The sequence below is a fragment of the Penicillium canariense genome (assembly GCF_028826845.1).
Source record: "Penicillium canariense strain IBT 26290 chromosome Unknown utg000001l_segment0_segment0, whole genome shotgun sequence".
Classification (NCBI taxonomy): domain Eukaryota; kingdom Fungi; phylum Ascomycota; class Eurotiomycetes; order Eurotiales; family Aspergillaceae; genus Penicillium; species Penicillium canariense.
The window spans coordinates 3,370,073-3,395,980 of record NW_026622728.1 but is presented as its reverse complement, the minus strand read 5'-3'; the positions used below and the strand labels follow the sequence as shown (position 1 = coordinate 3,395,980).

Here is a 25,908-nt window from a genome sequence, read left to right as displayed (position 1 = left end):
TGTGAGCGGCAAAACAGAGCTGATCCAGTAGACTGCAGAAGGATTAAGTAAAGTAACTCTTTCCATAATACGACTATCGCTATGAGGCGGGGCACCTGGTCACCTGGTTAGGTTCTTTATTGATGGGGTTGTGTCGGGCTGTGTGGAGCCCGAGGGGTTCATCCTATTGCTAAGCATCTCCGAGTCAAGTAAACATTGACCACATCCACCTATGAGGGGTTGTTATCCATGCCGGATTGACCGATTTGCCCCCCGTAGCGGCAGGCTGGGCTCATAAATGGCCTGACGCTGATCATATGGCCAGTTTCTCCAGGCTGCACGGTCAGATTAACTTGGTGCGCTCGCCTGTTGTGCGCCTATTTATAGCGCGGGTGTCTCAACCCTTGGCTGCCACCATCGCCCCTTTGGGTTTAGCCCGGCAATACACCCCAAACACCCTGCTCTTCTCTTCATCGCCTCTGCCACCTGCCACCTGCCAGCTGCTGATATTTCTCTCGCCTGATTCGCGTCGCTCGTTCAACAGCAGCCCTCGTTCACGCTGTTTACGGTCGTTGTTGTGTGCGGACTCCCTGGCCTGTTATCCTCCTCCAAACCCACATCTTCCGGTGATCGGCAACCTCAGGGTCCAGACTGGTCAAAGACCTGCTATTTTGTCCGCCTCTCCACGCAGTTTTGATTGCCCGTTCTCTCTGTGCAACACTCACTGGATACATCGCTGAGATCAAAGACGCTCTGCTTGTCCCTTTGACGCTGACGGTGCGGTGTCAAACCATCACCGGCGACCCCACACTGCTAGCTAAGGCAAGGGGTTGTTTATTCGGCTTTTTTCTCTCCCACCAGGGGCTCTCTCATCCCTCCTATTCCTGACCGACTCTCCTCTGTAACACCCTAGTCGACAACCTCGCATTTCCACCATGCGGTCCCTCTTCTTGAGTGTGCTTTATACGGTGGTGTTGCTGGGTGTGATTACCTCCGCCTGGCCATGGGATGGGCTATTGGCTGGGCGGGCGGACAACACACTGGACAGACGAGCAGGTGCGGAATTCCCTTCAGGTCCTCTTGAGGATCAAGCTCACATTCAAAATCAGGTTCCACTACCACCGACGCTTCTACTACCGACGCTACGAGCACCAACTCGGCTTCTACCTCCCAAAACACCGCCTCTGACTCCACTGCCTCCGAAACTTCCACTGGGACCAATACGGACACCAAGACCGCGAGCGGCTCTACCTCGACGGGTACCAACACCAACACCAACACCAAGACGACGACCAAGAGCAAGTCCACTACGACCTCCTCAATCTCAATTGACCCTGCCGCTGGTGCGGGAGGTATTTCGATGATCACTCCCGCCGCCACATCAACCACATACTTCAAGATCGGCTACAACGCGACCTTTGTCTGGAACTACACTTCGCTCTCGGTGACCCCCTCCGCCGTCGACGTGGTGGCCTCGTGCAGCTTGAACAGTCAGACCTACACCCTCACTCAGAACATGACTGTGGATCCTACGGGCAGCATTGTCTGGGACACAAACCAGTACGATGCTTCTGCAACCATTCCGCTGTTGACTGCTACCTACACTCTGTTTGTTTACGACGCGGACACGTCTCTTGATGACACCGCCACGGCAGGCCATCTGAGTGGCCAGATCGGGTACAGCTTCGGCATGTACCGCAGAGAATCTTACACCCCGCTAAATGGTGAGTTTCCACATCAATCTTGTCGGGTCGGTGAAAAAGACATCATAACTAACTCCTGTAGAATTCAAATGTGCCACCTGCAGCGGCGCCATATCCGACATCCAACGTCAAGGCCTCAAGTTTGCTATCGGCATGGCCATTATCACCATTGTCTCCTTCACCTGGTTTGCCGGCGGGGCAGGCCTCCTTGCAACCTGACGAGCCACTTTCGCTGATGACGGGCATGGCTGACACCTGACATTCTCATGGACATATTTGACACAAAGGGCGTTCAATGGTTTGAAAGCGCATTGGGATTACGATAATAGCAAGAAAACCGGCGTTTGTTGATACTGCGAACATAGGGATGTGGTTGCTTTTTGTTTCTGGGCTGTGTCCCTTTTTTGGTTCCTGTTTCTTTTCCTTTCAAAATTGTGCATTTCTTACGGCCATGAGAAAGGCCCGCGAGTTGCCGCCCGCGGCCTTTCGTATTTTCGGATTGGGATTTACTACATGCTTTAATTGACTGCATTTTCTCGGCAAATAACATAAGGCTTTGTTTCCTCAGATTGTCTCAGCGGCTTGTTAGATAGTGGAGACTGCTTCATGCAAAGAATAAAGGACAATGGAATCCATATAGTCTTGGTATGTTATGAACACCGCGAGACATTTCTGAACCCGCGTTGGTTCTCGTAGGTCTCCTACGGCCCCATCCGTAGACCTCTGGCTTCGCCGTGGCTCTGTGTACCTGTGGCCATGTGGGACTGTTCTTCCCGACAAAGATACCCAGGCATGGTTGGGGGATTCTTTCAAGGCTCCGACCCGACAGGGCCCTTTTCATGCACCCTCCATGACCGTAGAGGGCATCATCACCGCGGTTATCACAGAGCAGCAACCATCGCCCAAAGCCAGCGGAGCGAAACACCACGACAGTATGATTCAGAAAATGGATTGTGCTGGAGAATGCTACCAGAGTCATTCATTGAAGCAACAGGAGCAGAAGCCGCCTGAATAATAATCAAGCAGACTGTTGTCCTAGGACCGTATAAAACAAGATGTTTGACTGCTCCCATGTATCTACCCTCACTCCCAAATTGCCCTAACCCAACTGCAAACCGCCCTCTGCTTATAATCAGCCCCAAACACCACATTCCTCCCATCTAAACCCCAGGAATCCCTCCCGCTCCAGGCAAGCCATGCCACAACAAACTATACCACCAAAGAAAACCATTGGCTGGATCTGGCCTAAAGACCCGCGCCCGGGCAACCCAACCCGCTGGCCGCGACGCTGGCGCTTCTCCGATGTCCTCAAGGGTAAAGGCCCGGACATCTACGTCGGCGTCATCGGGAAACGACCCACTCCTACCCCCGATGACAGCAAGTCAAAGCCCAAATCCGCGACCAACTGGGCACGATGGGATAAAGAGCCCGAGGAGGACGACACCCCGTTTCCATGGGCGCGCCGTGGGAAGGAGAAGTACGACTACCGCGTGCGCAGGTACCAAATTCCGAATCCACAGACCTGGTCTTCGGTAGAGTATTGTGATGCTGTGTGGAGCGGTGGCCGGTGGGGTAGGCCGATAGTTCATAAGGAGCCGAGGACACTTTGGGATCGGTATGGACGGCCTTATGGGGAAGAGGAGTGTGATGATCCTGATTATTACCAGGGTGTGGATCAGGGTGAGTGTGAGCATGAGCACTGTGAGGGAGGATGTGAGCATGAACATTGGGCGAAGGGATGTGAGCACTGGGTATAAGTGTCTTTGATATTTGGTGGCTTTTGGTTTGGCGACGCTGGTTTGGGAATAGAGGTTCACGAATATGATGTCCACTTTTTACACACAACTGGAATGCAATGCGTCGAATGCGAACGTACGTGGCTCGCCTTGGGACGGCTGGGTAGACTGAGCTCGGCGGATAGTTGGCAGCTGGGCGGAGTTGTTGGTGAGCTTGTTACACTTCACGCACGAGGTCTGCTTGAGGTCTGCGTATGACGAGATCATGTCCTAGCAACGTAGATTAGTATCGCCTGATGTTCAATCGGTAGCCGGTACATACCAGCAGGAAAGCCAGATCCCATTTCCGTGGCCGTGAGTTGAGACACTCCGTCATTGAATTCTCAAGCTTCGTCGGGACGCGACCAGGCGGAGCTCTGCTTGAGACGTGCCAATCAGCCACGCCTGGCGCGTCAGGCTCCTTCACGCCCGCAACGTGGAAGATAACCCCGGCCTTGACAAGCGCGATCGCCAGCGAAAGCGTTTCTTGCTCCTTGATCACACGCACACCAGGCAGATTCCGTTGGATAAAGCTCTCCACAACACCTTGCCACTCTCCCTCCGATGATTGCGCCTTAGCCCGCTCAGCTTCCTCGTCTTCGCGCAGAAGCTCTTCATCCTTGCCCCGCTCGACCTTGAGAAGCTCCTCGAGAAGCACATCGTAGTCCCTTTCCCACATCCCTGTGGGTTGCACGATCTGCCCGGCGGAATCCTTGAGGCGGGACTCCACATGCGCCCAGACAGGTTGCAGCTCTGGACCCTGCCACATGCTCTTGAAGTTCTCGATATTGGCGAGTTGAGTGCGCGCGGCTTGTTCCAGTCCCTCGCGTAATTGAACCGGAGAATCGGCAAAGGAGCTACCTTGTGGTCCCCATTTAGGATTTGTGAGGGATTGTAATGGCTCTAGAAGCTTGCCGGGCACAAGTTGGCGCAGTTCATGGATCTGGTGCTGTCAGTTTGACGCGCACCTTATTCGGATTTTGGGATCGACGAAGGGTCGAAGAGAATCGTCTCTGACGACGAGGGGAGTATCGATATTTTTCACTCACTTTTCTTTCAAGTTCTTGAAGTTTTGCTAATGAGGACACGAGCTGGATCTCGGATTCCCAATCGAGAGGTGGGGTGTCGCCGTTGGCCGCCTGGGGCGCTCCTTGGGTGGCTGAATTAACCTGGGGAGTGGCGATAGCAGTCAGTGTGCCAGGTGCTGCGGGCGCAGCAGTGGTGGGCACAGCAGACATAGCTCAAAGTCTGAGATGACGGCTGATGCCGAGGTGCCAACGGGAGGGCTCCGCTGATCACGGAAAGACCTAATCTTAAAGTCACAGGCTCTCCCGTGAATGTGGGAAGCTCTAAATATCAGACTAATGGGCTGGTGAAATCGAACAGCGACTAGGGGGCCTCGCCCGACAATGCAGCTGGCTAAGTGCCTTTTTTGGGGGTTTTGTGGCGAGTGGCTAGGCTGCCCGTAGCGATGACCGGCGGCGAACTAGAGATGCCAAATGAGCACTTAGCAAGATCAAAGCGGTTTTAGATCAGCACTAAGGTCTCAATGCCTGCTGGTCATGAATGTCATTCGTCGTAATGCTTCAATGAGAACGAAGGAGTCGCGGGAGACGGAACGCAGCCACATTATACCCCAGCCACTGTGGCTGAGACCTGATTACATAATAGTATATTAACCAGCTCAGATGCAGACAGACAACAGTCACATACTGTAGATCAACTGACCGAGGAGGGCAGTCTGGATGGAGCCCATTGGTATTTGGGAGACGGAAGAATTGGGAGATTTAATCGGCTGCTTTTAGTTCTGTTTGAATAGAATTGGATTGTTTTCAATTTGGTTATTAGTGTTTGGTGGAGCATGTTTGATTTCTACGTGAACATGGCAGGCTGAGATACGGATCTTGCCTGGGTGTTGCGTAGTTCCTGATAGATATGTAAATATGATAGAGCCCATTTGCCCCCTCGATAGACGTAATTTGAGAGATATGAGCTTAATAGCTATGCCGTCCTCCCCGAAAAATCCAAATGTCGGTGATCCAAAAAGAACTTCCCACTAACTGTCAAAGCATTTTGATCTCATGCGATGTCGGCTCCTTTAGATCACATTGCGCTTGCAGCACCTCTACAACACAGATCACCGCGCCATATAACAAACTTAGCAAATCACACAGCCTTGTAGTCAACCCGCCTTCGCAGCCTTGGGAGGGTACTTTTTCCCATCCTTTTCCACCTGAGGAGTGCAAGAGCACCACTCGCTTTCCGGAATCGAGTCCATCACGGAGGGAATGTGGCTACCGCAGCCCCACCAGGTGACCTTGTCTGTCAGATCATTAGCCACTGCATTTCTTCCCACAAGTCAACCTTGGAACCTACTGCATATGGAGCAGTGAGCCTTCATACACATCGTGGGCGGTTTGATCGATAGGAGTTCTTCTGGAAGGGGTTTTGTGGATGATAGATGGGGTGGGGAGACAGAGTTTCTCTTTTTCTCTGGTTCGGCAAGATAGCGGAAGGCGAGCGGGAGGTGGTTTTATACACTTTATGGTATGCCTTAGTCATAGCCGGGAATCTGGAGACGCCGATAGTGAAGCCCGAAAGCCCGAGCTGGTATCGGTGTTCACCTTTTGTGTTCTAAACTAGACTAGAAGCATCGAACAATATACGAATCTGAACAATTATGGCTGAGTACAGGGTTTATTGCTCTACTTGCGTGTCAAAAAATTGGAATGGATTTGTGGCTCCGTGCTTTGAGTCCCCTCAAGCGAATTCGCGCTTGGTGGGGCACGTCGCGGGGTGGAACCCGAAACTGGATTCTGAATTTCACTCCGTAATGTAATGCAACGGCGACTCAAATTCCTGGGGCAAACTTAAAAGGAAGATAACACTTGAAGCCAGCTTCTATGATGACTATCATCGCAGTCGCTGGTGGCACAGGCGGCGTGGGAAAGACCCTTGTGGAAAGACTGTCGCAAGACTCGAACTTCCAGGTCCTGGTCTTGTCGCGCAGTGTAAGTCAACCCGAGAAGTCTAACAGCTAGAGAAGTGCTCAGTTCTGACTTTGAGAACCACAGCAAGATGGTGTTCATGAAGGAGTCCAATATGTAAAGATCGACTACAGCGACATCCCTTCAATGACCACGGAGCTGGAGCGCCACAACGCGCACACCGTCATCTCCGCGATCGGCCTTGTCTCCAATGAGACCAGCCAATCCCAGCTGAACCTAATTGAAGCAGCTGAAAAGTCCAGCGTAACAGAGCGTTTCATTCCAAGCGAGTATTCGTTTGTTCAGACACCCGAGTAAGTTCACCTATCACTTTCAATCAGTGGCGTTTCTAAACGACTTTCGGCATCATAAAGCCTACTTCCTGTGGATCCGAGTATCCAGTACTGGCTCGACGCAGCAGATCGGTTGAAAGCCAGTGCGCTGAAATATACCCGCGTGATTCCGGGCTTCTTCATGGACTATTGGGGTATGCCACACGCGGAAACAAATCTCCAGCCGTACACCTTTGGCATTGATATCGCCGGTGGCGTAGCTGCTATACCCGGGGACGGCAAAGATGTGATTTGTATGACATACACACGCGATCTGGCCAGCTATATGGTAAAAATGCTTGACCTCGATGAATGGCCTGAATTTAGCGTCTTTGTGGGTGATGAAGTTACATACAACGGGCTTTTGAGCCTGGCGGAGGAAATTACTGGTAAGATGGCGGCGATATTTATTGAAAGCACCGTTGACCAAAAAATTCTGGAGCAGGCAAAAAGTTCCAGGTAACCTACGACAGTCTCGATCAGGTCCACGCGGGAAATGTCACCGTCCCGCCCATGCCCAGTGACATGGGATCACCAGAAGAGATGAAAGAAATTACAGCATTGGTGAGCCGGCTTGTAGTGGCTGGGGTGTTTGATCTGCCTAAAGAGAACCGATTGAGCGATCGTTTCCCTGAAGTGCGGCCTATGAAGATGAGGGAATTCCTGGAGAAATGTTGGGCGGAAAACCAAAAATAGTATCAGATATTCGGGCAAGATATTGCTGCATAAGCAAAGGCTCAGTCGACCGATAGTACCTCCAAGATCATACTTGAAACCAACGCAATTTGCCAGAATGCACAAAGCCCACTTCCTGAAAAGGCAACACGAAACCATCATTTGTGAGCGCAGCGTGGCCCAGGCCAGGAAACTCCAACGCAGACTGAGCGTCCTGGAATGAGGTTTGAACAAATGGGGTTGATATCCGGGTTCCAACATAGGAACTGGCTCATCGTCAAGGTATTCTCACTTCGTTCGATGATATCCCAGCAGGTGTCTCCATTCTGGACCGTATAGTACTGGTTACCTATTCTTTGAGTGTCAGTTGTTCCGAATCCCATCTTTTGACTTGGGTTTGATGAAGTTGATGTACAAATGGGGCTCATTTGCGCCTTTTCCTGGCTCACGTTCTCCAAAGGCGCCGCAAGTCCCAGGAATGCAAGTCCGAGAGTCCAGAACAAAGCTTGAATGCACAAAAAGGTCATGGCTGCCACAGATATTGGTCGACCTTGGAACGAAAGACTCGGATTGTTCTTGATGCGTATGTAGCAAACGGAAGATGGGGCGATAATAATCTGGAAATTTATGGTTTTGGTTCGGAGCGCATAATGGATATTTATGTCGGGCGGAACATATAAAATCAGTGAAGTAGCTCAGTAGGCCCATGCAATGACCCGGTGATTGAAAACAAATTTAGGTGTGTTGTATAACGGGGTACGAGAACAATTATGTGGCGTTGGCTATGAAAATAGCCTATCGCAGCAGGCTTCGCCTTCGATCCCAGAAACGTGGTTTGCCTACATGCCGTCATGGTCGCTGCAACCATACCTGTTCCTGACATCCTCTGGACGGAAGCGCTTGTCAAGAAATGGCTCGATCTAAAAGATGACGGAGTGAACAGATTCAAACCAACCAATCGATATTCTGATAGAAATTAGGGCCAGACACCGAGCAGTTTCCCGTCTGCACAGTTACATTGCTTGAAACTAGCAGTGGGACCACCATCGTAGAGACTGTTACCTTCTGCAGGGGGGCCCGGTCTTTGGTGCATTTTATTGGTAGGACCATCTTTCAAACAGCGATGGTTGTTGTTCAGTAGGTTCGGCCCTAGCTCTTCTTCCAGAGCGACCTGTGTGACAAGATCAGCTGCCACTGAAGGAGGGGAGCTGTGACCTTGGGAAAGAAGGGGCGGCAGTGGTTGCAGCCTCAGTCAGCACCGTGATCGAATCATTGCGCAGAGTAACACTTAAGGCGTAAGTGGTTACCTTGATACGACGAGAAAGAGCATACAAGATTCATGGCAGCAGGACCTCGAGCTTACGAAGATGCCTATGATGTTGACCTAGTCATTTTTTTAAACCACCGGCCCAACGGGTGTCTTAATGCTTGTTGGTTTTTAATTTCCGCATTTTACTTGGTAAAAGTCAACTCGTTGGCCCATACTTGGGCTGTACTACTATCCTAGTGCAGTCGATAGGTCTAGACTGGCCTGTCACCGCTCTTATTTTCCCTAAATAAGGCTCACAATTCGCAACTGCAAGCTTATGCAGAGCAGTAAATTTCAACTTTCCTTAGACTATACACAAAGTACCGCTTTATAAACGTTCTATGCATCAAATACATGATTGCTGACCAGAATCATGCCATGGCACGGATGGAGAAACAGTCTTTGTGCCAAAATATTTCTACCAGAATGTTTGCCACTAGTAGGTCATACAATGTCTCAGGTTCTCCGAATTATTTCACATTTCGCTTCCTTGAGAGATTGCGACCAACCGAACAAGTTAATGTCACCTCCAAGCCGGTCTTAACTTAGATGAACCAACCTAGAAGCCACCATTGGGAAGATGCAAAGGCGCCAATCCCCAGTATTATGCGGTGTCGACAGTGCTGCTCATAGGGAAATGCCGAGTCAGCTGACGAGAGACTGATCGACCCGAGAGCCAATGAGAGAAAAATGGGAAAGTACTGGTAGAGGTAGAAAAAGAAGAAGAGGCGAGAGACATGAAAGCAGTGGAGTAAGTGCGATAGAGAGTCGTCAGGAGGATATACCACAGCCAAAAACTGAGTTTTTCCGGGAAAGCATATATGTTGGACTTCGTTGTAGCATGTTCAACATCGCCTCTCTCTTGCGAGCTAGTCTTCTCCTTCCAGAATCGGGCAAGAACACGTCCACTGACAGATTATGTGGTCTGTGGCCTTTGCGAGTATTTTTCTCTTATATGCCCTACCCAAGTAACCAATAAGAGGCTATATTAGAACTCTATTCTCGATGCGTTGCGGGTGAATCTGGCTGGACACGATTAGAATCCGTGTGATCTAAACACAACGATGATCAGGACAAAAGGAGGTCATAAAGTGACCTTTTGGCTGCTCGATACTATGCATCATAGAATATTTGCAGAATACCATAATTCTTTTGGTCAGAATGACACTCTAAAATCTTCACTATTCGATTTTACTGGAGACAAAGGGTCGTGCAAGTCCATCACCTCATCATTATGTGTATCATGGGCTCCGTCATAGGTGTGGTTTCTCACTTGCTGACAATTTAACCAGGGACGAATATATTGCATGGTTTTGAAACATATTTGCCGCTTGAAGCATCAGCTCCAGAGGATTCAGACGCAGTTTGTCTCCTTTGGCGAATCATATCGCGTAATTTCAGGTACAAGGGCCGGATAGCTGGTGCAGCAGCGCATAAATTGGCCACGGTAGTTTCGGCGCAGCTCCAGCAGAACACACCGGCCGACAAATAACTCGGGTCGTGACTTGCCTCAAGATGAGTCAAAGTTGGAAGCCGGGCAGCTGAAATACCGATCACGCTGCGGAACTTGTTAGCCTATATTTCTAGCAGAATTATGTCATCTCGTCTTACAGAACACCGCAACCGAATAGTGCATAAAGTGCGGCTTTTTCTGACTTCGAAGCGCGAAGTGTTCGAAGCAAAGGCACAGGTAGAATCAAAATTTCCAATTCCGTTACCATATTTATGCCGGCACTTGCATAGGCCACCCCCGAGAGATCGAGGCACTTTGCATCTTCACGCTTCAAATCCCAAACAGCGTGGACTGGCACGCATTGCCATATGGCCATTGGGACGAGGATGAAGACAGACACCGTCACGAATGCCATGGTAGCGGTAACGCAGGTTCGAAACGTGGGAATCTGGCCGAATACGCGAAGGTAAAGAAAAAGGATCGATATCTTGATAAGGTAAATTGCTACCAACCAGAAAATCCTGCAGATGTAGTCTAGAAGAAGGTATATCAACCACTTTTAGCCATTTAGCTGCGTCAAAATGGGAAAATGGTACTCACACCAGATGAACATGTTTTTGGCTTGGGACACAGACGAAGCCATGAGGTCATAAAAATGATATCCCATCCCATCAGTGACACCTAGACATCCAGTCAGTACAAGTATCGACGGCTTGGAAAGATAATTGACCCACAAAGATTGCTGAATACGATCAATGCTACCGTCAATACCTATATCGGGTGGTAAGTGAGCATCATGGCCAGAGATTACAAATGCTGTTGTAACTCACCCCGGCAGCTATGTGACTCCAGTCATCCCACCAAAATCGGCGCAATGTGCATGCTCTTGCAATAACACGACAGATCACAATGAGAAGATTAGCAACCCCGCTACCCACCGCTGCTGCTCTCACCGAAGCATTACGATTGTCGTGAGGCTGATTACATTCCTCCGCCCAGGATTGCGCTGCCACTATACGGTGTCAATATTGGGTGGACTAGCAGAAATAATTACGAAGACTCACCAAGTGCTCCCGCAAGATCACATTTACTCACCATACAGGACGAGATATAATTGTGAATGGTCTTGTTGGTGCATCGGCACTCAGCATCCGATAGCTCACAATTCCCTAGTGAGAGACTCTGTGATACACATTCCACCTATAGATGTTAGCGTTGAACTTCAGTCGCTCAAATGATGACTACAAACTTACAGCGCAGGGTGGCAGGCTGTCAGAACGTATAAAGCCGGATTTTCGAGACACGACAGTCGCCACAACACATAGCCACAAAAAGAGTACTGGCTGTAGGATGCGATTCATTCTGTAAATGAATGGCCAAGCCGAGGGGCTCTCCTCCCACCATGACAGTGACAGCTTCGACTAACAGCCAGGGGAAGAAAGCATGGCGTAATTCTCAAATTTTCCGAAAGAGTCTCCAGCCTGTATTTCTACCCTCTACCACTCGCCTGGTAGATGCTACCATGTTACCATGACGTGCCTTTGCAACGAACAGTACCCTCGCACAGTCTCAGATCGAACCGAAGTAAGACCAAGCTCCGAGATCGAGAATGCACAATCTTTCCGCATCAATTCGTGGAAATGGGATGGAAGACGTAAGGATGAACTTTAATTCGAGGAGAACCGTTTGCATTCGAAGTGCCAAGAAATCTTCCACGGGCGTCCTTGAAGTGCATGTGGAGTGGGGCCACTTTCGCTTTTCTCGGACTGCATTTCCCCTTTAATTGGATCAGCTTCTGCTAGCTAACTGACTGAACAGTTATTGCCTAGGATTCAAGGCAACCACGGCCCGTCGGCACGGGACGACAGCCATCACACCATGCCGAGTCTTATCTGTGCCAAGGTCGGGATCAATGTGATTATCGGAAAGATCAGTCGGTACAAGCCCGAACTATATTCAGCCTGCCGAAAAGGATATTCACATGCAAATACTGATGTTTTTCTTCGGGTGTCCAAAGTATATACACTGACTCCAAATCTGCCCCTTATTGCCCTCTCTCTAGATCAATATTTGTGCTCCAAATCATGGCTGTTCAAGTGCCTCATTCAATGAAGGCCCTGGTCGGGGCCCGCTCTATTGTTACCCGGCTTTCAAATTATTCATGCGGGTGTTCATCAGCAGATGGAGTCAAAATCCGAACAGTTCCCGTTCCCGAGATCTCTGACAACGAAATCCTCGTTCGCGTACGATCCGTCGCTCTCAATCCAACAGACTTCAATTACGTCGACATTCTATCGCCACGACGGGCCATCATCGGCTGTGATTACTCGGGAACGGTAGTGAGAGTCGGTGATAAAGCGCCTGGATATTGGCAGGTTGGAGATAGAGTAGCTGGCTTTATCCATGAAGGACTATACACCGACAGGGGCTCCTTTGCAGAGTACCTCAAGATTCCTGGCGATCTCGCATGGAACATTCCTCCATCTGTGAGCGATGAGGAGGCAGCCACGCTTGGATTTTCTGCTTTCACCGCCATGTTGGCCTTGAATGCTCGCCTAGGTGTTCATTGGTCTGACAGAGGCAAGAGTCAAGGACGGGCAGCTACCCCGATTCTCATTCATTCTGGCTCAACGTTCGCGAGTCTTTTTGCTATTCAGCTTGCGAAGCTCGCGGGCCTGAAGGTTGTGACAACAGCACCGCTACAATGCCACGACCTTGTGAAAGAGTACGGTGCGGATGACGTGTTTGACTGTCGATCACCAACTGCTATCGAAGATATTATTCAAGTCTACCCTAACATTGAAAGGGCATTGGACTGTTTGTCAGAGGGGGTTTCGACCGCGTTCTGTGCTGATATCGTGCGCAAGAATCGGGGATGGGTGGTGACAACGTTGGATACGGGAAAGAGGGACCTGAATGGGGTCCGAGTTGACTTTGTGCGGGCCTCCTCAGTCGTCAATGCCGAGTTCCAGTGGCCACGGCCATTTGGGCCCAAATCCCGTACAGTGCCATCCGACAACGAAGCTTTGTGCCGATTCTATGCCACATTACCGGAACTTTCCCAGAAACTGAAGCCACCACCATTGAAGACGGTCAATGTTGGCTTAAACAGCATGAGAGCAGCACTTGATATGCTTCGTCAAGGGAAGTTTTCGGGTACTAAGTTGGTTGCAAATCTTGCATGATATTCTTCCCGCTTTCACTTCCTGTGCTCATTGCTGCTGTTCTTGAGCCCTTATGTACTTAATATACTTTCTAGTCTAACCAAGCATTTCATTAATCAGCAATTTATATTTAACTAGGCGTGAAGGATTGTTTTGTTTACCCTATATAGGAAGATGTCAAGGGTGTTATCTGTGAAGAAGGACGATTGCATCATTTTTAGTAATCGTTCTCTATTTAGTTAGCTAAATAACTACGGCCTATGCTCTCCCCAATTGGCCGGGTCAAGTATAGATGGCTAACCCCTCAAGGAATCGTCTCTCGTTGAATCCAGCGCGCCTAATAACCAGTGTTGTTTATAGCTGCGATCTAGCATCTAACCTTCCTAGTTTCCTATGATACCCCGCATAGCGACAAGACGGTGAATTGGAGGCCAGATACAGCGTCCTTTGACGTCCTTTGGAACCTCTAGAAGCGCGTGCACAAAAGCTCGCTCGGCTGAAATAGAGTGGCAACAAGAACTAACGTTGTATCCAACGCTCAAAGTAGTTGTTCCATCATGCGGTTCCGTACCACCACGCTCAGACACACCGGCAGGGCACTCCGTCCCCAGTCAAGATATATGGGCACCTCGTGCCACTGATCCAGACCCCTCTGTTTTCACTACACATCACCATTACCCTCACCACATTTCTCCTCCATCTTCTCCTTCGCCTTTTCCCTTCGCCTTCACCCCTTCGCGCAATGGAGGTCGACATTGCCACCGAAATGGGCAACGCAGTAATTGCGCCCCCGCCTTTCGACAAGCTACATGGTTACGACTGCCCTCCCGAGCGGTGTACCAGGGCAATCACAACTAAGTGGCTTGTCGAAAGGCGGGGGCGCAATTACTGCGTTGCCCATTTCGGTGGCAGTGTCGACTTCCATTGCGCGACCTAGATGAGAAAGACGAAATCCTAGCTACCTGCTTCCCGGATCGCGGAAAGTTCCATCAACAAGCTTACTCTACTGGCTACTGCGCCCGGCGAGCTTATGACGCCAAGAAACACTTGTTGGACCCGGCTATCGCGGAAATTACTCGGGCTAACGAGGAGGTGGCTATGATTATTACAGCCTACGAGGTCAGGCCACAGCTGATTCTGTGGTCAGAAATGGACGTGAATCAGATTTATGTCCCTCGACCAGTTTTTATTTAGAGAATTAATAGGCAGCGTGATAGATCCATTGCATTACCTCAGGGTCGATTTTGCTCAGCTGATAGCAAGCAACATTATGCAGCAGGGTCTTTGCCACAAGAAGGTGCAGATCACCCGCCGCCTTGCCCTTGCCAACTCACAATCTCTCGACCAATAAGAAGCTGCTAGCTCAGCCCCCTGCGCGGAGGTTCACTGAGGCTGAGAAATTGGACCCCGCATTGAGTGCTATATGAGAGGGGTTTCCTGCGAGAGCCGAGCGGACTTGTTCTAGAGTCTTATACCAATCATCTTCTGTGAAGCATATCACCTACCCGAAGCCATGGTCCCTTCTACTGGACACAAATTGGAAATTTCCACTCCAATGAAACCCACGGACGCCTCTGCCTCTGCGGCAAGCGCTAAGACCGCAAAGTCTAGTCACTCTGACAGTATACGGAGAGATTTTGAAGGGGTTGGGCGTTGGATATCTCTCAACGATTCTAGACAACTCGAACCGTATTCACAGAAAACCAACCCCTCTCGCTCTTTAGACACGATGAGCAAAAGGCCAGCAGCTGTCAGTTTGGATAGCCATTCAACTTGGCTTAACTCTCGTCGAGACAGAGATGCAAGTAGGAATTCCCCTCCCGTCGATGGAAGTCCGCCTAGGATTATTGAGCGCGAGGCACGACCATGGGGAGCACTCTCCGAGGCCGAATATGTCCGTCGGCGAGATCGAAGTCCGGCTAGGATTATTGAGCGCGAGGCGCGACCAAGGAGGGCACTCTACGAAACCGAATATGTCCGTCGGCGAGATCGATCACCAGACTGGCTTGATGGTCGCCCACACTACACCAGGACACTTGGTAAACCTCGTTATTCTGTAAGCAAGATCCTCTTAACAGGGTGTAGCGAAATCTATGCGTGATACCCTGATCTCACTGCTTTGGTCCGATAGTTACTCGAGGATATAAGAGAAGCAATCAGCCTCAATGATTGGTTCGAAGTTGTCCGAAGATATCAGTTCCAAGACTCACCAGACATCGCGGATGGAAGTGCTCTCTGCCTCGTCGTTGAGCAAGGAAATCCGGAGATGATAGAAACCCTGTTGATTTGGGGGGCTGATGTGAACCATGTGATGACAACTTGGAGCATCGGAAGCGCCCTTGCTGCTGCTTGTTTGGGATATCGAATTGAAAATGCCAAACTCCTAATCCGGAAAGGAGCAGATGTCAACATGCGCCTGGTCTGTGGAGAAGAAGGTAGCGCACTGGCAGCAGTCTGCGCGAAGGGGCAGACTGCCATGGCTGACATTCTTCTTGAATCTGGCGCTTCGATCAATATGCCTGTTACTTCAGGACGCTATGGGAGTGCTTTAGCTGCAGCCTGTCACCGAAATTCAGCAACCATGGTCGATCTCTTGATTGATTATGGAGCGGATGTCAATATGATACTGGAGAATGGAGACTTTCCAACTTCACTTATGGCCGCTATTCATGGACGAAGAGGTGAGAATGTTAAAGTGCTGCTTCACAAGGGCGCTAATCCAAATCTATCGGTCCCGACTGGTAGCTTTGGAGATGCAATTTCCCTGGCAGTTCATAGGAAGGACAAAGTGTCAATCCGCCATTTGATCAACGCAGAGGCTAGGATAGGTCCGTTGACAGCAGATCTGATCTATACAGAGGGATTGTGCAGCCCACGATTTTCCAATGCTCATACAAGCACACATCAAAAGTCCGTCGCGAGTCCGACCTCGACGAACATCTCCTGCGAACTTCTTGATTTGCCAAGAATGTATAACGATATACAGTCTGCGCTTACCAACACGACAGTCTTGGTCAGAAAGAAAGACACCATCGAGTATTCAACGGTCCAGAAATCTCTGTTCGACTATTACGGTACTCTGGGGATAGATGTCATGAAAGGCCTAGTCAGAACTTTGAAAAGCTCGGAGTGTCTATACAGTGAGTTTATCTGAAGAGTGAGACGTTCTTATGCTTATCCTCCCCTATAGCTGATGGCAGAATGTCACTCATGGCATATTCCCATGGAATCAGGCTTACTAGTTGTAGCCTCGACCAGGAGTTGCTGAACATACTCAAGTGGATTTGTCTCACTGTCAGAAGGCCTGTATCCGGCGCCATCTATCTGTCAGCCGCGGACAGTAACCTTGAACGGTTCGGACCTCCTTCCTTGACCCTACGCCCATTGCAGCCACTGCACGAGCTTGATCTGCCTAATGGCTGCTGGGGAGAGCTATTTGATGGTGCAGTAGTTGCTCTTGCGCCAGGAGTACAAAACAAAGCGCCATGTCGTGGGTTGGAGCTCAATTGCAATGCGATGATTCAACTAGCAGCGGTAGAGTATCCTGTTTTGGTTGAATGCGGCTCTGACTTGCCCTCTGGCCTTGTGTTCCTCGGCTACTCCACTGCTCTCATCCCAATTCGCGAGACCGATGACGGCATGATTTTGTGGCATTTGGAAGTCGCGAGTCAAGATCGTCAGATCAAAGCTTCCGAGCTACAAGCAACACGATCGGATTGGTTAAGAACACAAGATTTGAGCTACTTGCTCTCAAAAAAAGCGCTCCTGGGATGGTGCTCTCGAGCAGAACTTCGTTTGGGTGCCAGCACAGACGATCTCAATGTGACATGGTCTGGTGCGAAAGTGAAGCCCTTTTCATTTGAACTGGCGAATATCAACCTCCAAGCTCTTGCACAGTCTGCAGCTCCAGCTCAACTCGGTATGCAGGTTGGGGCCTCCTGGCAGTTGGTCAACAACACGGTCAAGTTTACTCCGTCGGGCGAGTACCTGAAATGCTTGAACCGTAGCAGATTCGATCAAATTGTTCTCTACGATGTGAGTACCATGAGGGCCTGGCTGGTTCCTTTGATTTTCGTGTTGCATCACATGCTGTTGGTCTATTGGAAAGGGATTCCGGAGAAATTCCGAGAGGCAGATGTTCCCCTCGCTGCCACCGCGTCTTGGCACCCGTACGCATCGTATGACGCATTGGTAGACGAAGGGGATGTAGTGATTCAGAGGTCGGAGAAAAGCGAAGACTGCTTGACCGTTCTAAAACTCCTTATCGGCTTTTCAATCAATCTGGGCCGGATTTCGCGTCCAAAATCCAAGGGGAAGAAAATCTACGGATATGAGTTTATGGACATCGTGCATGAGCCTCCTACCACCACTTTGAAGAAGACGACTCTGGAGAAAGACAGCCTGGCATGGTCGCCACTACTTAATGAGATCAACTGTCTCTTCTGCTCCGATCTCGGAGACGCAATCGTTGCTCAACGCACGTCAGAGCTCTCTTCCCCGTGCAATACATTACCCAAAGGCCATGACCTCATGGCCGCATTGATCCGGAGCATCGAGCTCTTGTCGGAGACGAAAGGGGGCTGGTGCGGGGGACATATCAGTCCACTATTGAATGACGGAGCCTGGCAAGTGACTGGTTCACCCTTCCAAGAATGCCAGCACGACACCCACGAATCATGCTGGAACCAACCTGAGTTTTTACAAAAAATCAAACCTCTTCGATTAATCGAAAGGACGAGCGGTTCATCTCTTCGGGATCATATCAACGGCGCTGTTGTCTTTGGTGGGCCATTGAAAGTTCGAAGGTTTGCACTGTCAAGCCGAGCATCTGGACAGTATCAAAGTCGACAGGAGACAATCCGTGTGCCGATCAAGCAGGAGCAAGTGGAAAATACCACTCAGATGTTTGTGCGATCCGACTAAGAGATCTCACTTCTTTGGTAGTCTCCGATTATTATGTTTTGATGATGTCCTCGAGCAACTGAGATGTACTTGTCATGCTCTTCAGCACTGCGAGGCACAAGTCTAGTTAGAACCTGGGGCTCTGGCGGGCCTGAGGACATGATATATAGTGCTATTGCCCCTTTCTTGGAATTTGCCTCTGTTTATATAAGGTAAGCCGCACCTCTGCCGCTAATTACTCTAAGGTAATTGTTATCTTTGCGGGATAAATATTGTACAGCGTGTTGTAGGCCTAGTTTAGGGATGCGAGTTTAAGCACTAAAGCTATCCCTTATCATGCTTGTAAATAATCAAGAAGGGTCTATTTAATAAAGATATCAAAACTGATGAAGGGATAAGAAAAGGAACGAAAGAGAGATAGATCCTCTTTGAATTACTATAGGCTAGAACTTTCTATAGTGTATAATTATTATATTATCCACACCTAAGATAGACTTAGCCTACTTCGGGATGAAACACAAAGCGAATTGCCAATCCAAGTCACTCGATTAGTATCGCTATATGCTCGGTTACAGGAGAGATAAAATCAATGTTCTTTATCTGTATCAGAGTGACCCATCCGTTTTTTGCACTTCTTCTTCAGTCAAAATCTTCACTACATTGGTAGAGAACAAGACCAGACTAGGCAGTTATAGTAGCCATGGAAAATCTACTTCCCGGGGTCAGCTCCGATCAGGTTCAGTTCAAGTCACCAAGAAAGCAATGATAGGGACCGTATAAGCCAGGAAGGAGTATAAGAGCGAAAGGTTAGCCAAGGAGCCAGGCCACATCAGCCATTTAGGGCTATTCAGGGTATTCGGATGAAGGGGCCTGAAGGGGCTAAAGGGTAAAGCGGCAAGGGCGGTAAGGGCACCTGTTCTAACGATTTACACATAAACAGAACCAAAAAAACATACAACAGTCAGGATTCGCATGTGGTCACCCACCATACTACTAACTGACCGGCGTGTGGCTTAAGTACGGCTGAGCGGACGGGAAGCCCTGTTCTCCACACCCTATGGTCGTATGTGCCATAAATTACCCCAAGAAACTTTATAACCCTTTCTAGGATTGGGATTCATGCCTCTAATCTGGGCTTTAGCCTTATTAAAGATAGAACATATAGTAGGATTCTTAGCCTTGGTGCTAATATATATACCCTGATAATAAAGACTAGAGAGATATAGAGCTAAGCATCGACTATAATCGGAGTAAATAATAATATATAGAATAGAATAAGACTTGAGAATGATAAAAAGAGAAAAGAAAAGTAAATGAAAACATATAATAGCCATACTATGGTGAAACTCACCTAGCGCCCACCATTCGTTGTAGGCAGCTCGATGCTCTATATATGAGGGCTTAAGGCAGCTTTAGGGGGGTGTTTACCTACCTGAATATTTATTACTTAGAGGGGCAAAAAGCCCTCATAAACTGTGCGTGTGTATATTTTGATCAAGGGACATATTTCATACAGGAGCAGCTACTTTGTTCTTATCTTTATCTAGTTGCCGCTAGTCACTCTTACTATTTCTATACCCCTTTCGCTTCTCTCCTACCCCTGTGCTGTTTCTCTCTTGCTTTAAGCTGACCCTAACGATAACAAAAGACAATCTAACACTAGTGAGCTTACGGAATATAGTAAACTTAAGCCACTATAATAACTCCGAAGTTAGGCAGGCTATCCTACCATCTAAAGAGCGCGACCACGAGTGTGCATGAAGTAATTTTTTTAAGTTAGGGTCTAGTCCTCTAGATTTCCATAGGTTAACTATCATCTAGATTCCTATGCTATATCTCGAAGCTATCTCACCTCCAAGGCCTGAAAGGTTGAAGTTGTTATGAAATCATCTAGAAAGAAATATAATACGCTCATAGGTCAAGAAAAGCAGAGAAAGGTCCACATTATTGTGCCCTCGCCCTTGTGAGCACTGGTCGCGCGACACTCAAGCCGTCAGGGCTTCCCCTACTAAATTTACGTGCGGTCCCTTCAGAAGGTGAAATCTGATTACCTTCTTTCAGTTCAGACTCCCACATATGGGTCCTTCGGTATTTAACCACGCAAAATGCCCTCTTAAGGAAAATGCATTTACTGGGCTTTGCGGCATCATCATCCCGCATAAACTGATATAAGTTACCTAGTGTTATCCTCACACAAAAAGGAAACAACAGTAGTCTCGCTACAATTTGAACACAAAAACTAAAATAAATAGGTGGCCGTTTGTGCCTGATCGTCGGAATGATTGAATGCAAGGCCAATATTAATGTTCTGGTTCGCAGGGCCAAGGGACCGAATGGTTTGACATGGTCTTCGATGTGGCCTTTGACGCATCCTCTATTTTCTTAAAGGCAGCCTGCTGAAGGACCATCCATCTATCTTCCATCTCATGTTCAGACACAAAGCCGTGGCTGCCGTCAGGATACGTGTCCTTGTCTCCTTGGCCGTCATAATGACCATCTGCTAGGCAAATAACTTGACAGAGTGCCTCGGCTTTACCTATTAGCCATTGTTAATGAGGCAGGCCATGCTTCTAGTAACCTGGTAGAGCCTTGTAGCCAAGAAAGGCGCCGAACAAAGCCCTGCGAAGCAGGCGTTCGTGTCCGCGTCACATCCTCGCATGGTAAGATCCGTGATAAGCTCCTCAAATATGGCAACTCGCATCAGCAAGCTCCCGTGGCTTTCTATAATCTTCCTAATGGCCATTCGCAGAGGCAGAAGCCCCGCACCGAGAGTCTTGTACACTAACCGATCGCTTCGCGCTTATCGAGCTGCAGCACATCCAGACTCTCTACCTATAGAGCAATTGTGGACCCTAAACACCGGCTCGAATTAACATTAAATAAGCTAGTGAATGTCGTGATTAATCTACCAGTGATAAACATGGTGGCATGCTTCGCCGAGTCAGGTGGTTTGTGTACAGCCCTAGTTATAGGCATCATCAGCCGCCTATTCCCTATCAATGACGAAACGAATGAAGAAACCGAATCCGATTATGCGAGTAACCCATTTCGTGTAATTGACTTTATTGATTTCTACCTGTCTTGCCACGACCACAAAGATGATAAAATCGTCATATGGGATCGCCTCACAGCACAGTCAGCCGATTCGGACAACAGACTACCGATCGAAGATCGCTTCTTTGTCCCTGTTGCGTCTACCGAGGACATGTCACTAGGTCGCTGGCAGCTGGTTGGTCACAACGTGCGGTTGAACATACAAAAGATGGACCCAGATGATATTGGTAAAACAGCCAAGTCCATACAACTAAGCAAAGTGGGCAATGGGCGTGGACTTTTAGATGGTGCGCTCGAACTTGCGTGCCACCTCTACCCCGAAGAACAATGGGGTGGTGTGCGCAAGGCCTGGGGTATGGTCAAAGCCCTGAGACCCAACCCAGAAGTTGCCTCGTCCTCAGGAGGCCCCACGCGCCACATGTCAAACCAGTGACTGCCGCGCTTGCCTATACCCGGGGAAACTAGGCGGCCTATATCGGCTCGTGAGCTCATGGGTTGGCCTAGCGCTGAAAGCAGTCCGCCCATGTCAGAGGTACCTTCCTGGAAGATGGGTTTACCCTGCTACACAGTGTGGAAGGAATTTAGCTCCCTTGCGTCGAAAAGCATTAGTGAGACACCATATCCTGCAAAGAAAATCTCGGAAAAATGAAATGGCTCTGAAATGACTGTGCACCTGCTACACAAAAGCCATGTATATTTCTCTGCCGGTAGAGGTAGGTTGCAACAACCTGGACTCGAGTAGCGGGCGATGGGGAGAGAGGAGCAAGCAAGAAGAAGCGTAGTTCAAGACAAAAAGGGGCCAAATCCTAGGCAAAATAACGACTGGACCAAAAATGCACTATAGGTTACATTCTTAGTCTATGCAATCATTTATTGCTCTGACAGAGTAGATGTGAGACATAACTGAATGGTCGTCTTCGTATCTATGCTGTTAGGTATTAATATTTCCATTCTGATTCACCGCGAACAGCAGCGACAATTAGGCACCGACAGGCCTAGATAGGCTCTAAGTTAATTTTCAAGGATTACATAGTACACCCAACTCAACCGTACTCGGACATGTGTAGTTGTGTTAGGATGCATATCGCTTTGGAGTGGGGTCGGGGTGCTGTGAATGTCGTTGATAAAAGATATAGGTATAGGTGTGCTGTAGTGGCTGTTCTTGGGCATAGTTGAAATATTAAATTGCTAGATATAGGAATTAGAATAATCTAGAATAGAGTATTTCTTTGGGTAATTCACTGAAACTACCAGCCCCTGACGGATAAAGATATCCGAATTGCTTCGGCTATGTAATGCAGAAGGCACCCCAAATATATTCTGGCCCGAAGCCGGGGGGTCTCCCTATTAAAAAAGGCTCGGCAAGGCGGAGGAGGGAATTGAGTCAGACATTTCATTCACTGATTCGTAATCGGGTCTTAACACCCCATACATGGATGCGATCTGACATCTCGGCTTGCTCTCAAGGCAAAAGTCAGACATTCCCAGAGCGTGTCGCGGAAAGTTTTCAAAACGGCGGCGTAGGCCAACCCCAGACCAAGATAGCCTCAAGTGGCTGCTAATAATCCCCACATGGACCATGTTGCACAGATTGCCCGCCATCCCGCAGCGTACCAAAGCGGCTGGATCGTATATTCACTAGCTTCAAAGGCACTCCAGATATAGAGAGCTGCAAGACCTGCGTTGTGAAGAGCGAAGCAAGATCCGACAGCGAAGCCGATCTTAGAGTGCCTGATATGATATCTTCTCAAAAACCAGCAATTTAACACAAAGGGTAGAAAAGAGACGCCGGTCACCCGCATCCAGAATCTAGTCAAGGGATGTGCTAGCTCTGATTTTTTTGGAATAATGATTGATGGAGTCAATAGGAAAGCAAATGCGTCGAACCCTTGTACAACAAGAGCAGAGCCGTACATTAAACGTATCGATAATGGCTGAGGCTGATCCTATTGATTCGTTGACGACAGTGAAATGAAGGAAAATTAAGATCGGCTTACCATTCTTAAAAGGTGCTAAGTAGGACTTTGCTTCATAAGCATATCTTGTGAAAACCTGGATTTCTTTACGTGATCAGGACCCAGGGTCTAGAAATTTAGAGGCGAGTGGGAAGGGGGAAGGAACGACGGAAAACAGACACTTCGCCAAAGCGGGGGTGCACCAGCTGTATGTCCGTATCGGGAAGTGCCTCGGGCAGAATATCCTCACCTGTTTGTGTCCAGGAGGAAAGGCTGTAAGAGCGTGCGCAAGGATCTGCGTCAAGTCAGGTGGGATGTATCCGTGCCCTTCGCGGATATGGTTTCAGCATGTATCTGACTGGCCAAAAATAGTTTCCCGCAAAATCTTTCGCTCCACACCAGTGGCCTCGATAAAACCGCTCAAATATGCCGTGGAAAATGGACGTAAAAGGCTTCTGCCCCAATAGATTCTGCCATTTGATTTCTGTAACTTTCAAGCCGGAAAAAGCAACGGGATTGTTAATGGCTGACGGTTCCGAAAGGTTGATGAGCCCATTGACAGCCCCTACGGCAAGATATTGATGGCCAGTCTTACCGTGTTTGGAAATACTCGTTGATAATGAAACTTTATTTGGGTACTTCATCGGTCTGTTGAAAATTAGATGCTGAAATCGCAATGGTGGAAACTAGTTGTCGGCTTCTTTTTGCCAGTATACTACACTTAGTAAGGAGTGGTTTGGGTCCCATGAGAACCCCGATGGGATTGGTATGGGACGGGTCCTGAATCTGTAACCATGGGTCACTAGATTCTAAGGTCTACTACCTACCATGCCGAAGCTGGCGGCTTGACTGTTCGAATTAGGGTTAGCATTATATTCTGGCCCGGGGACTGGATGAAATTCGCCTTCCAAAGGTTCTGTTTTCGAGGTTTTAACTACGGCGATTCTTTCCTTTCCTTATGCCGACTCCAACAGCCCTGTCACCCATATTTGTGTCCTTCCACTACACCCTCAAATAACTTAAAACGTATCATCAATATGAACGCCGGCCAGCCACGTCTTCAACAGTCCTGCGATGACTTATTTGCTATTCTCCGCTTGCTACCTCCTGTTTCCATGGATCCGGATTCTTTGTCTATATTTTCAGGTTCCTACAATCCAGTCATCTCTGATGGGGAACTGATCCGCCTTGGGATCCGGTTCGATCATCTAGATATCGAAACTGGCGACGTTTCATCTCCCGCTATTCCCTGCTTCCTTCCAAGGACCAATTTTCCCGACATTTCGGAGGTCCTTCAACAAGACCATGCCTCCAATGATGTTTTCGAGTGTGCAGATGAAGCGGGAGCCAATAGACAAGGAAGTCCAGACCTTTTTAAGGGAAGGCTTGATATCTTCCCGGACGGCCTTATCCTCGCTTTTGATAAGTATTCGTTTGAGGGAAGCGAGGATCTCGAAATGGAAGACAGAGATAATGATCGCCAACTCATTCGGTACGGCTGGGTCACTGATTAGTAAGTTTCAAATTCGTGTGCCAGTCTGTAATATTCTCCTGACTTTACTCTTGTTTAGTGAGACCTGGAAGAGGGTCGACTACAGTAACAGGCAGCATGATGATTGCCATAATCAGGAAAACGTCAGCGATGATGTCGAATTTGAAATGAGACATAACGGTCGCCACTGGATAGTGAACGGCTGGGTCATTGATGAGTAGGTTTCAAAATCCGTGCGCGGTCTGTAATATTTTTCTGACCTTACTCTTGTTCAGTGAGAGCGACAGTGACAGTCGGCATGATGCTTGCCAGAATCAGAGAAAGCTCAGAGCTTTGAATATGGTATGTATGGGCCTACGGCCTAGTTTTCCAAAAAAGACTTGGTATACAAGACGATCGGAGTTACCAATGGGCTCAGGCTGAAGTTGGTACTTGTGGCGATAACTCGCGCCCCTCGCGAGATGAAGTCGCAGCCCTAGCATGTGCTATGCTGGATTCAATGTGGTGCGAGAGCCTGTCAATCAACAACGAACGACCACATAAAGATAACGACCTTTTCCCGGTAAGCCAACTACATAGTCATGAACTTTTTGGTACCTCATAGCACTCATAACAGATGCAGACACTGCTTATCGTCTTCGATGAGTATGGACACTCTCGGGTCCTCACTGGATATTACGAAGGGCAACTCTGCATTCAGTTCACCGACATCTTTGATTTCAAGGAGTACGCCGACGTGCCGCCTCACGGCACGCCATACCTTGATAGCATCGACAAGGACAAATTTTATAAAATGATGAATATCCTTCTGAAATGGTCATGGCCAATCCCAGTGCTCACGAAGTTTCGTGAGGATTCTACGGTCGTCTTGGATCTTCCAATACATAATCACCCAAACACACAGGTCGTTGATGATGGTTGGCTGTTTGTCTGAGTAGTGACTGATCGAGAAAAAGGCGCTTTCGCTCGGTGGCATCAATGAATCAGAAGCAGAAGAAGATAAGAAGGAGGAGGAGACTTGATGGGATCGCTGATACTCAATGCAACAACGTACTGTTCTGCCTTGTAGCATCTTGCTCAATTATCATTAGAATCGTTTCGAACGCCAATACCTACCGCCCATTCCAT

General features: G+C 48.7%; 8 protein-coding genes across 8 annotated transcripts; 7 read left to right on the top strand and 1 right to left on the bottom strand.

The window, feature by feature from the left end:
- Nucleotides 1-914: 914 nt before the first annotated feature.
- N7482_001202 (uncharacterized protein) lies at nt 915-1,901 on the top strand (the record flags this gene model as incomplete). Its single annotated transcript, XM_056683327.1, has 3 exons — nt 915-1,035; nt 1,089-1,703; nt 1,765-1,901. 3 exons carry the CDS (start codon nt 915-917, stop codon nt 1,899-1,901), a joined length of 873 nt encoding a protein of 290 aa, XP_056546933.1.
- A 977-nt stretch (nt 1,902-2,878) lies between these two features.
- N7482_001201 (uncharacterized protein) lies at nt 2,879-3,439 on the top strand (the record flags this gene model as incomplete). The annotated part of the gene is made up of 1 exon (XM_056683326.1): nt 2,879-3,439. The coding sequence occupies one exon, from the start codon at nt 2,879-2,881 to the stop codon at nt 3,437-3,439; it is 561 nt and encodes a 186-aa protein (XP_056546932.1).
- A 78-nt stretch (nt 3,440-3,517) lies between these two features.
- On the bottom strand, nt 3,518-4,695 carry N7482_001200 (RNA polymerase II mediator complex subunit MED27 domain-containing protein; the record flags this gene model as incomplete). The annotated part of the gene is made up of 3 exons (XM_056683325.1): nt 3,518-3,688; nt 3,741-4,400; nt 4,507-4,695. The coding sequence occupies 3 exons, from the start codon at nt 4,693-4,695 to the stop codon at nt 3,518-3,520; spliced, it is 1,020 nt and encodes a 339-aa protein (XP_056546931.1).
- A 1,665-nt stretch (nt 4,696-6,360) lies between these two features.
- On the top strand, nt 6,361-7,472 carry N7482_001199 (uncharacterized protein; the record flags this gene model as incomplete). The annotated part of the gene is made up of 4 exons (XM_056683324.1): nt 6,361-6,468; nt 6,532-6,758; nt 6,819-7,165; nt 7,222-7,472. The coding sequence occupies 4 exons, from the start codon at nt 6,361-6,363 to the stop codon at nt 7,470-7,472; spliced, it is 933 nt and encodes a 310-aa protein (XP_056546930.1).
- Nucleotides 7,473-12,321: 4,849 nt separating this feature from the next.
- On the top strand, nt 12,322-13,398 carry N7482_001198 (zinc-binding alcohol dehydrogenase family protein; the record flags this gene model as incomplete). Its single annotated transcript, XM_056683323.1, has 1 exon — nt 12,322-13,398. One exon carries the CDS (start codon nt 12,322-12,324, stop codon nt 13,396-13,398), a length of 1,077 nt encoding a protein of 358 aa, XP_056546929.1.
- Nucleotides 13,399-14,119: 721 nt separating this feature from the next.
- Nucleotides 14,120-18,300, top strand: N7482_001197 (ankyrin repeat domain-containing protein; the record flags this gene model as incomplete). Its single annotated transcript, XM_056683322.1, has 5 exons — nt 14,120-14,213; nt 14,315-14,519; nt 15,175-15,433; nt 15,509-16,517; nt 16,568-18,300. The coding sequence occupies exons 4-5, from the start codon at nt 15,644-15,646 to the stop codon at nt 18,298-18,300; spliced, it is 2,607 nt and encodes an 868-aa protein (XP_056546928.1). The 5' UTR covers nt 14,120-14,213; nt 14,315-14,519; nt 15,175-15,433; nt 15,509-15,643.
- Nucleotides 18,301-21,199: 2,899 nt separating this feature from the next.
- N7482_001196 (uncharacterized protein) lies at nt 21,200-21,766 on the top strand (the record flags this gene model as incomplete). The annotated part of the gene is made up of 1 exon (XM_056683321.1): nt 21,200-21,766. The coding sequence occupies one exon, from the start codon at nt 21,200-21,202 to the stop codon at nt 21,764-21,766; it is 567 nt and encodes a 188-aa protein (XP_056546927.1).
- Nucleotides 21,767-24,325: 2,559 nt separating this feature from the next.
- N7482_001195 (uncharacterized protein) lies at nt 24,326-25,714 on the top strand (the record flags this gene model as incomplete). The annotated part of the gene is made up of 5 exons (XM_056683320.1): nt 24,326-24,801; nt 24,860-24,997; nt 25,056-25,122; nt 25,199-25,342; nt 25,403-25,714. The coding sequence occupies 5 exons, from the start codon at nt 24,326-24,328 to the stop codon at nt 25,712-25,714; spliced, it is 1,137 nt and encodes a 378-aa protein (XP_056546926.1).
- Between the last annotated feature and the right edge of the window lie 194 nt (nt 25,715-25,908).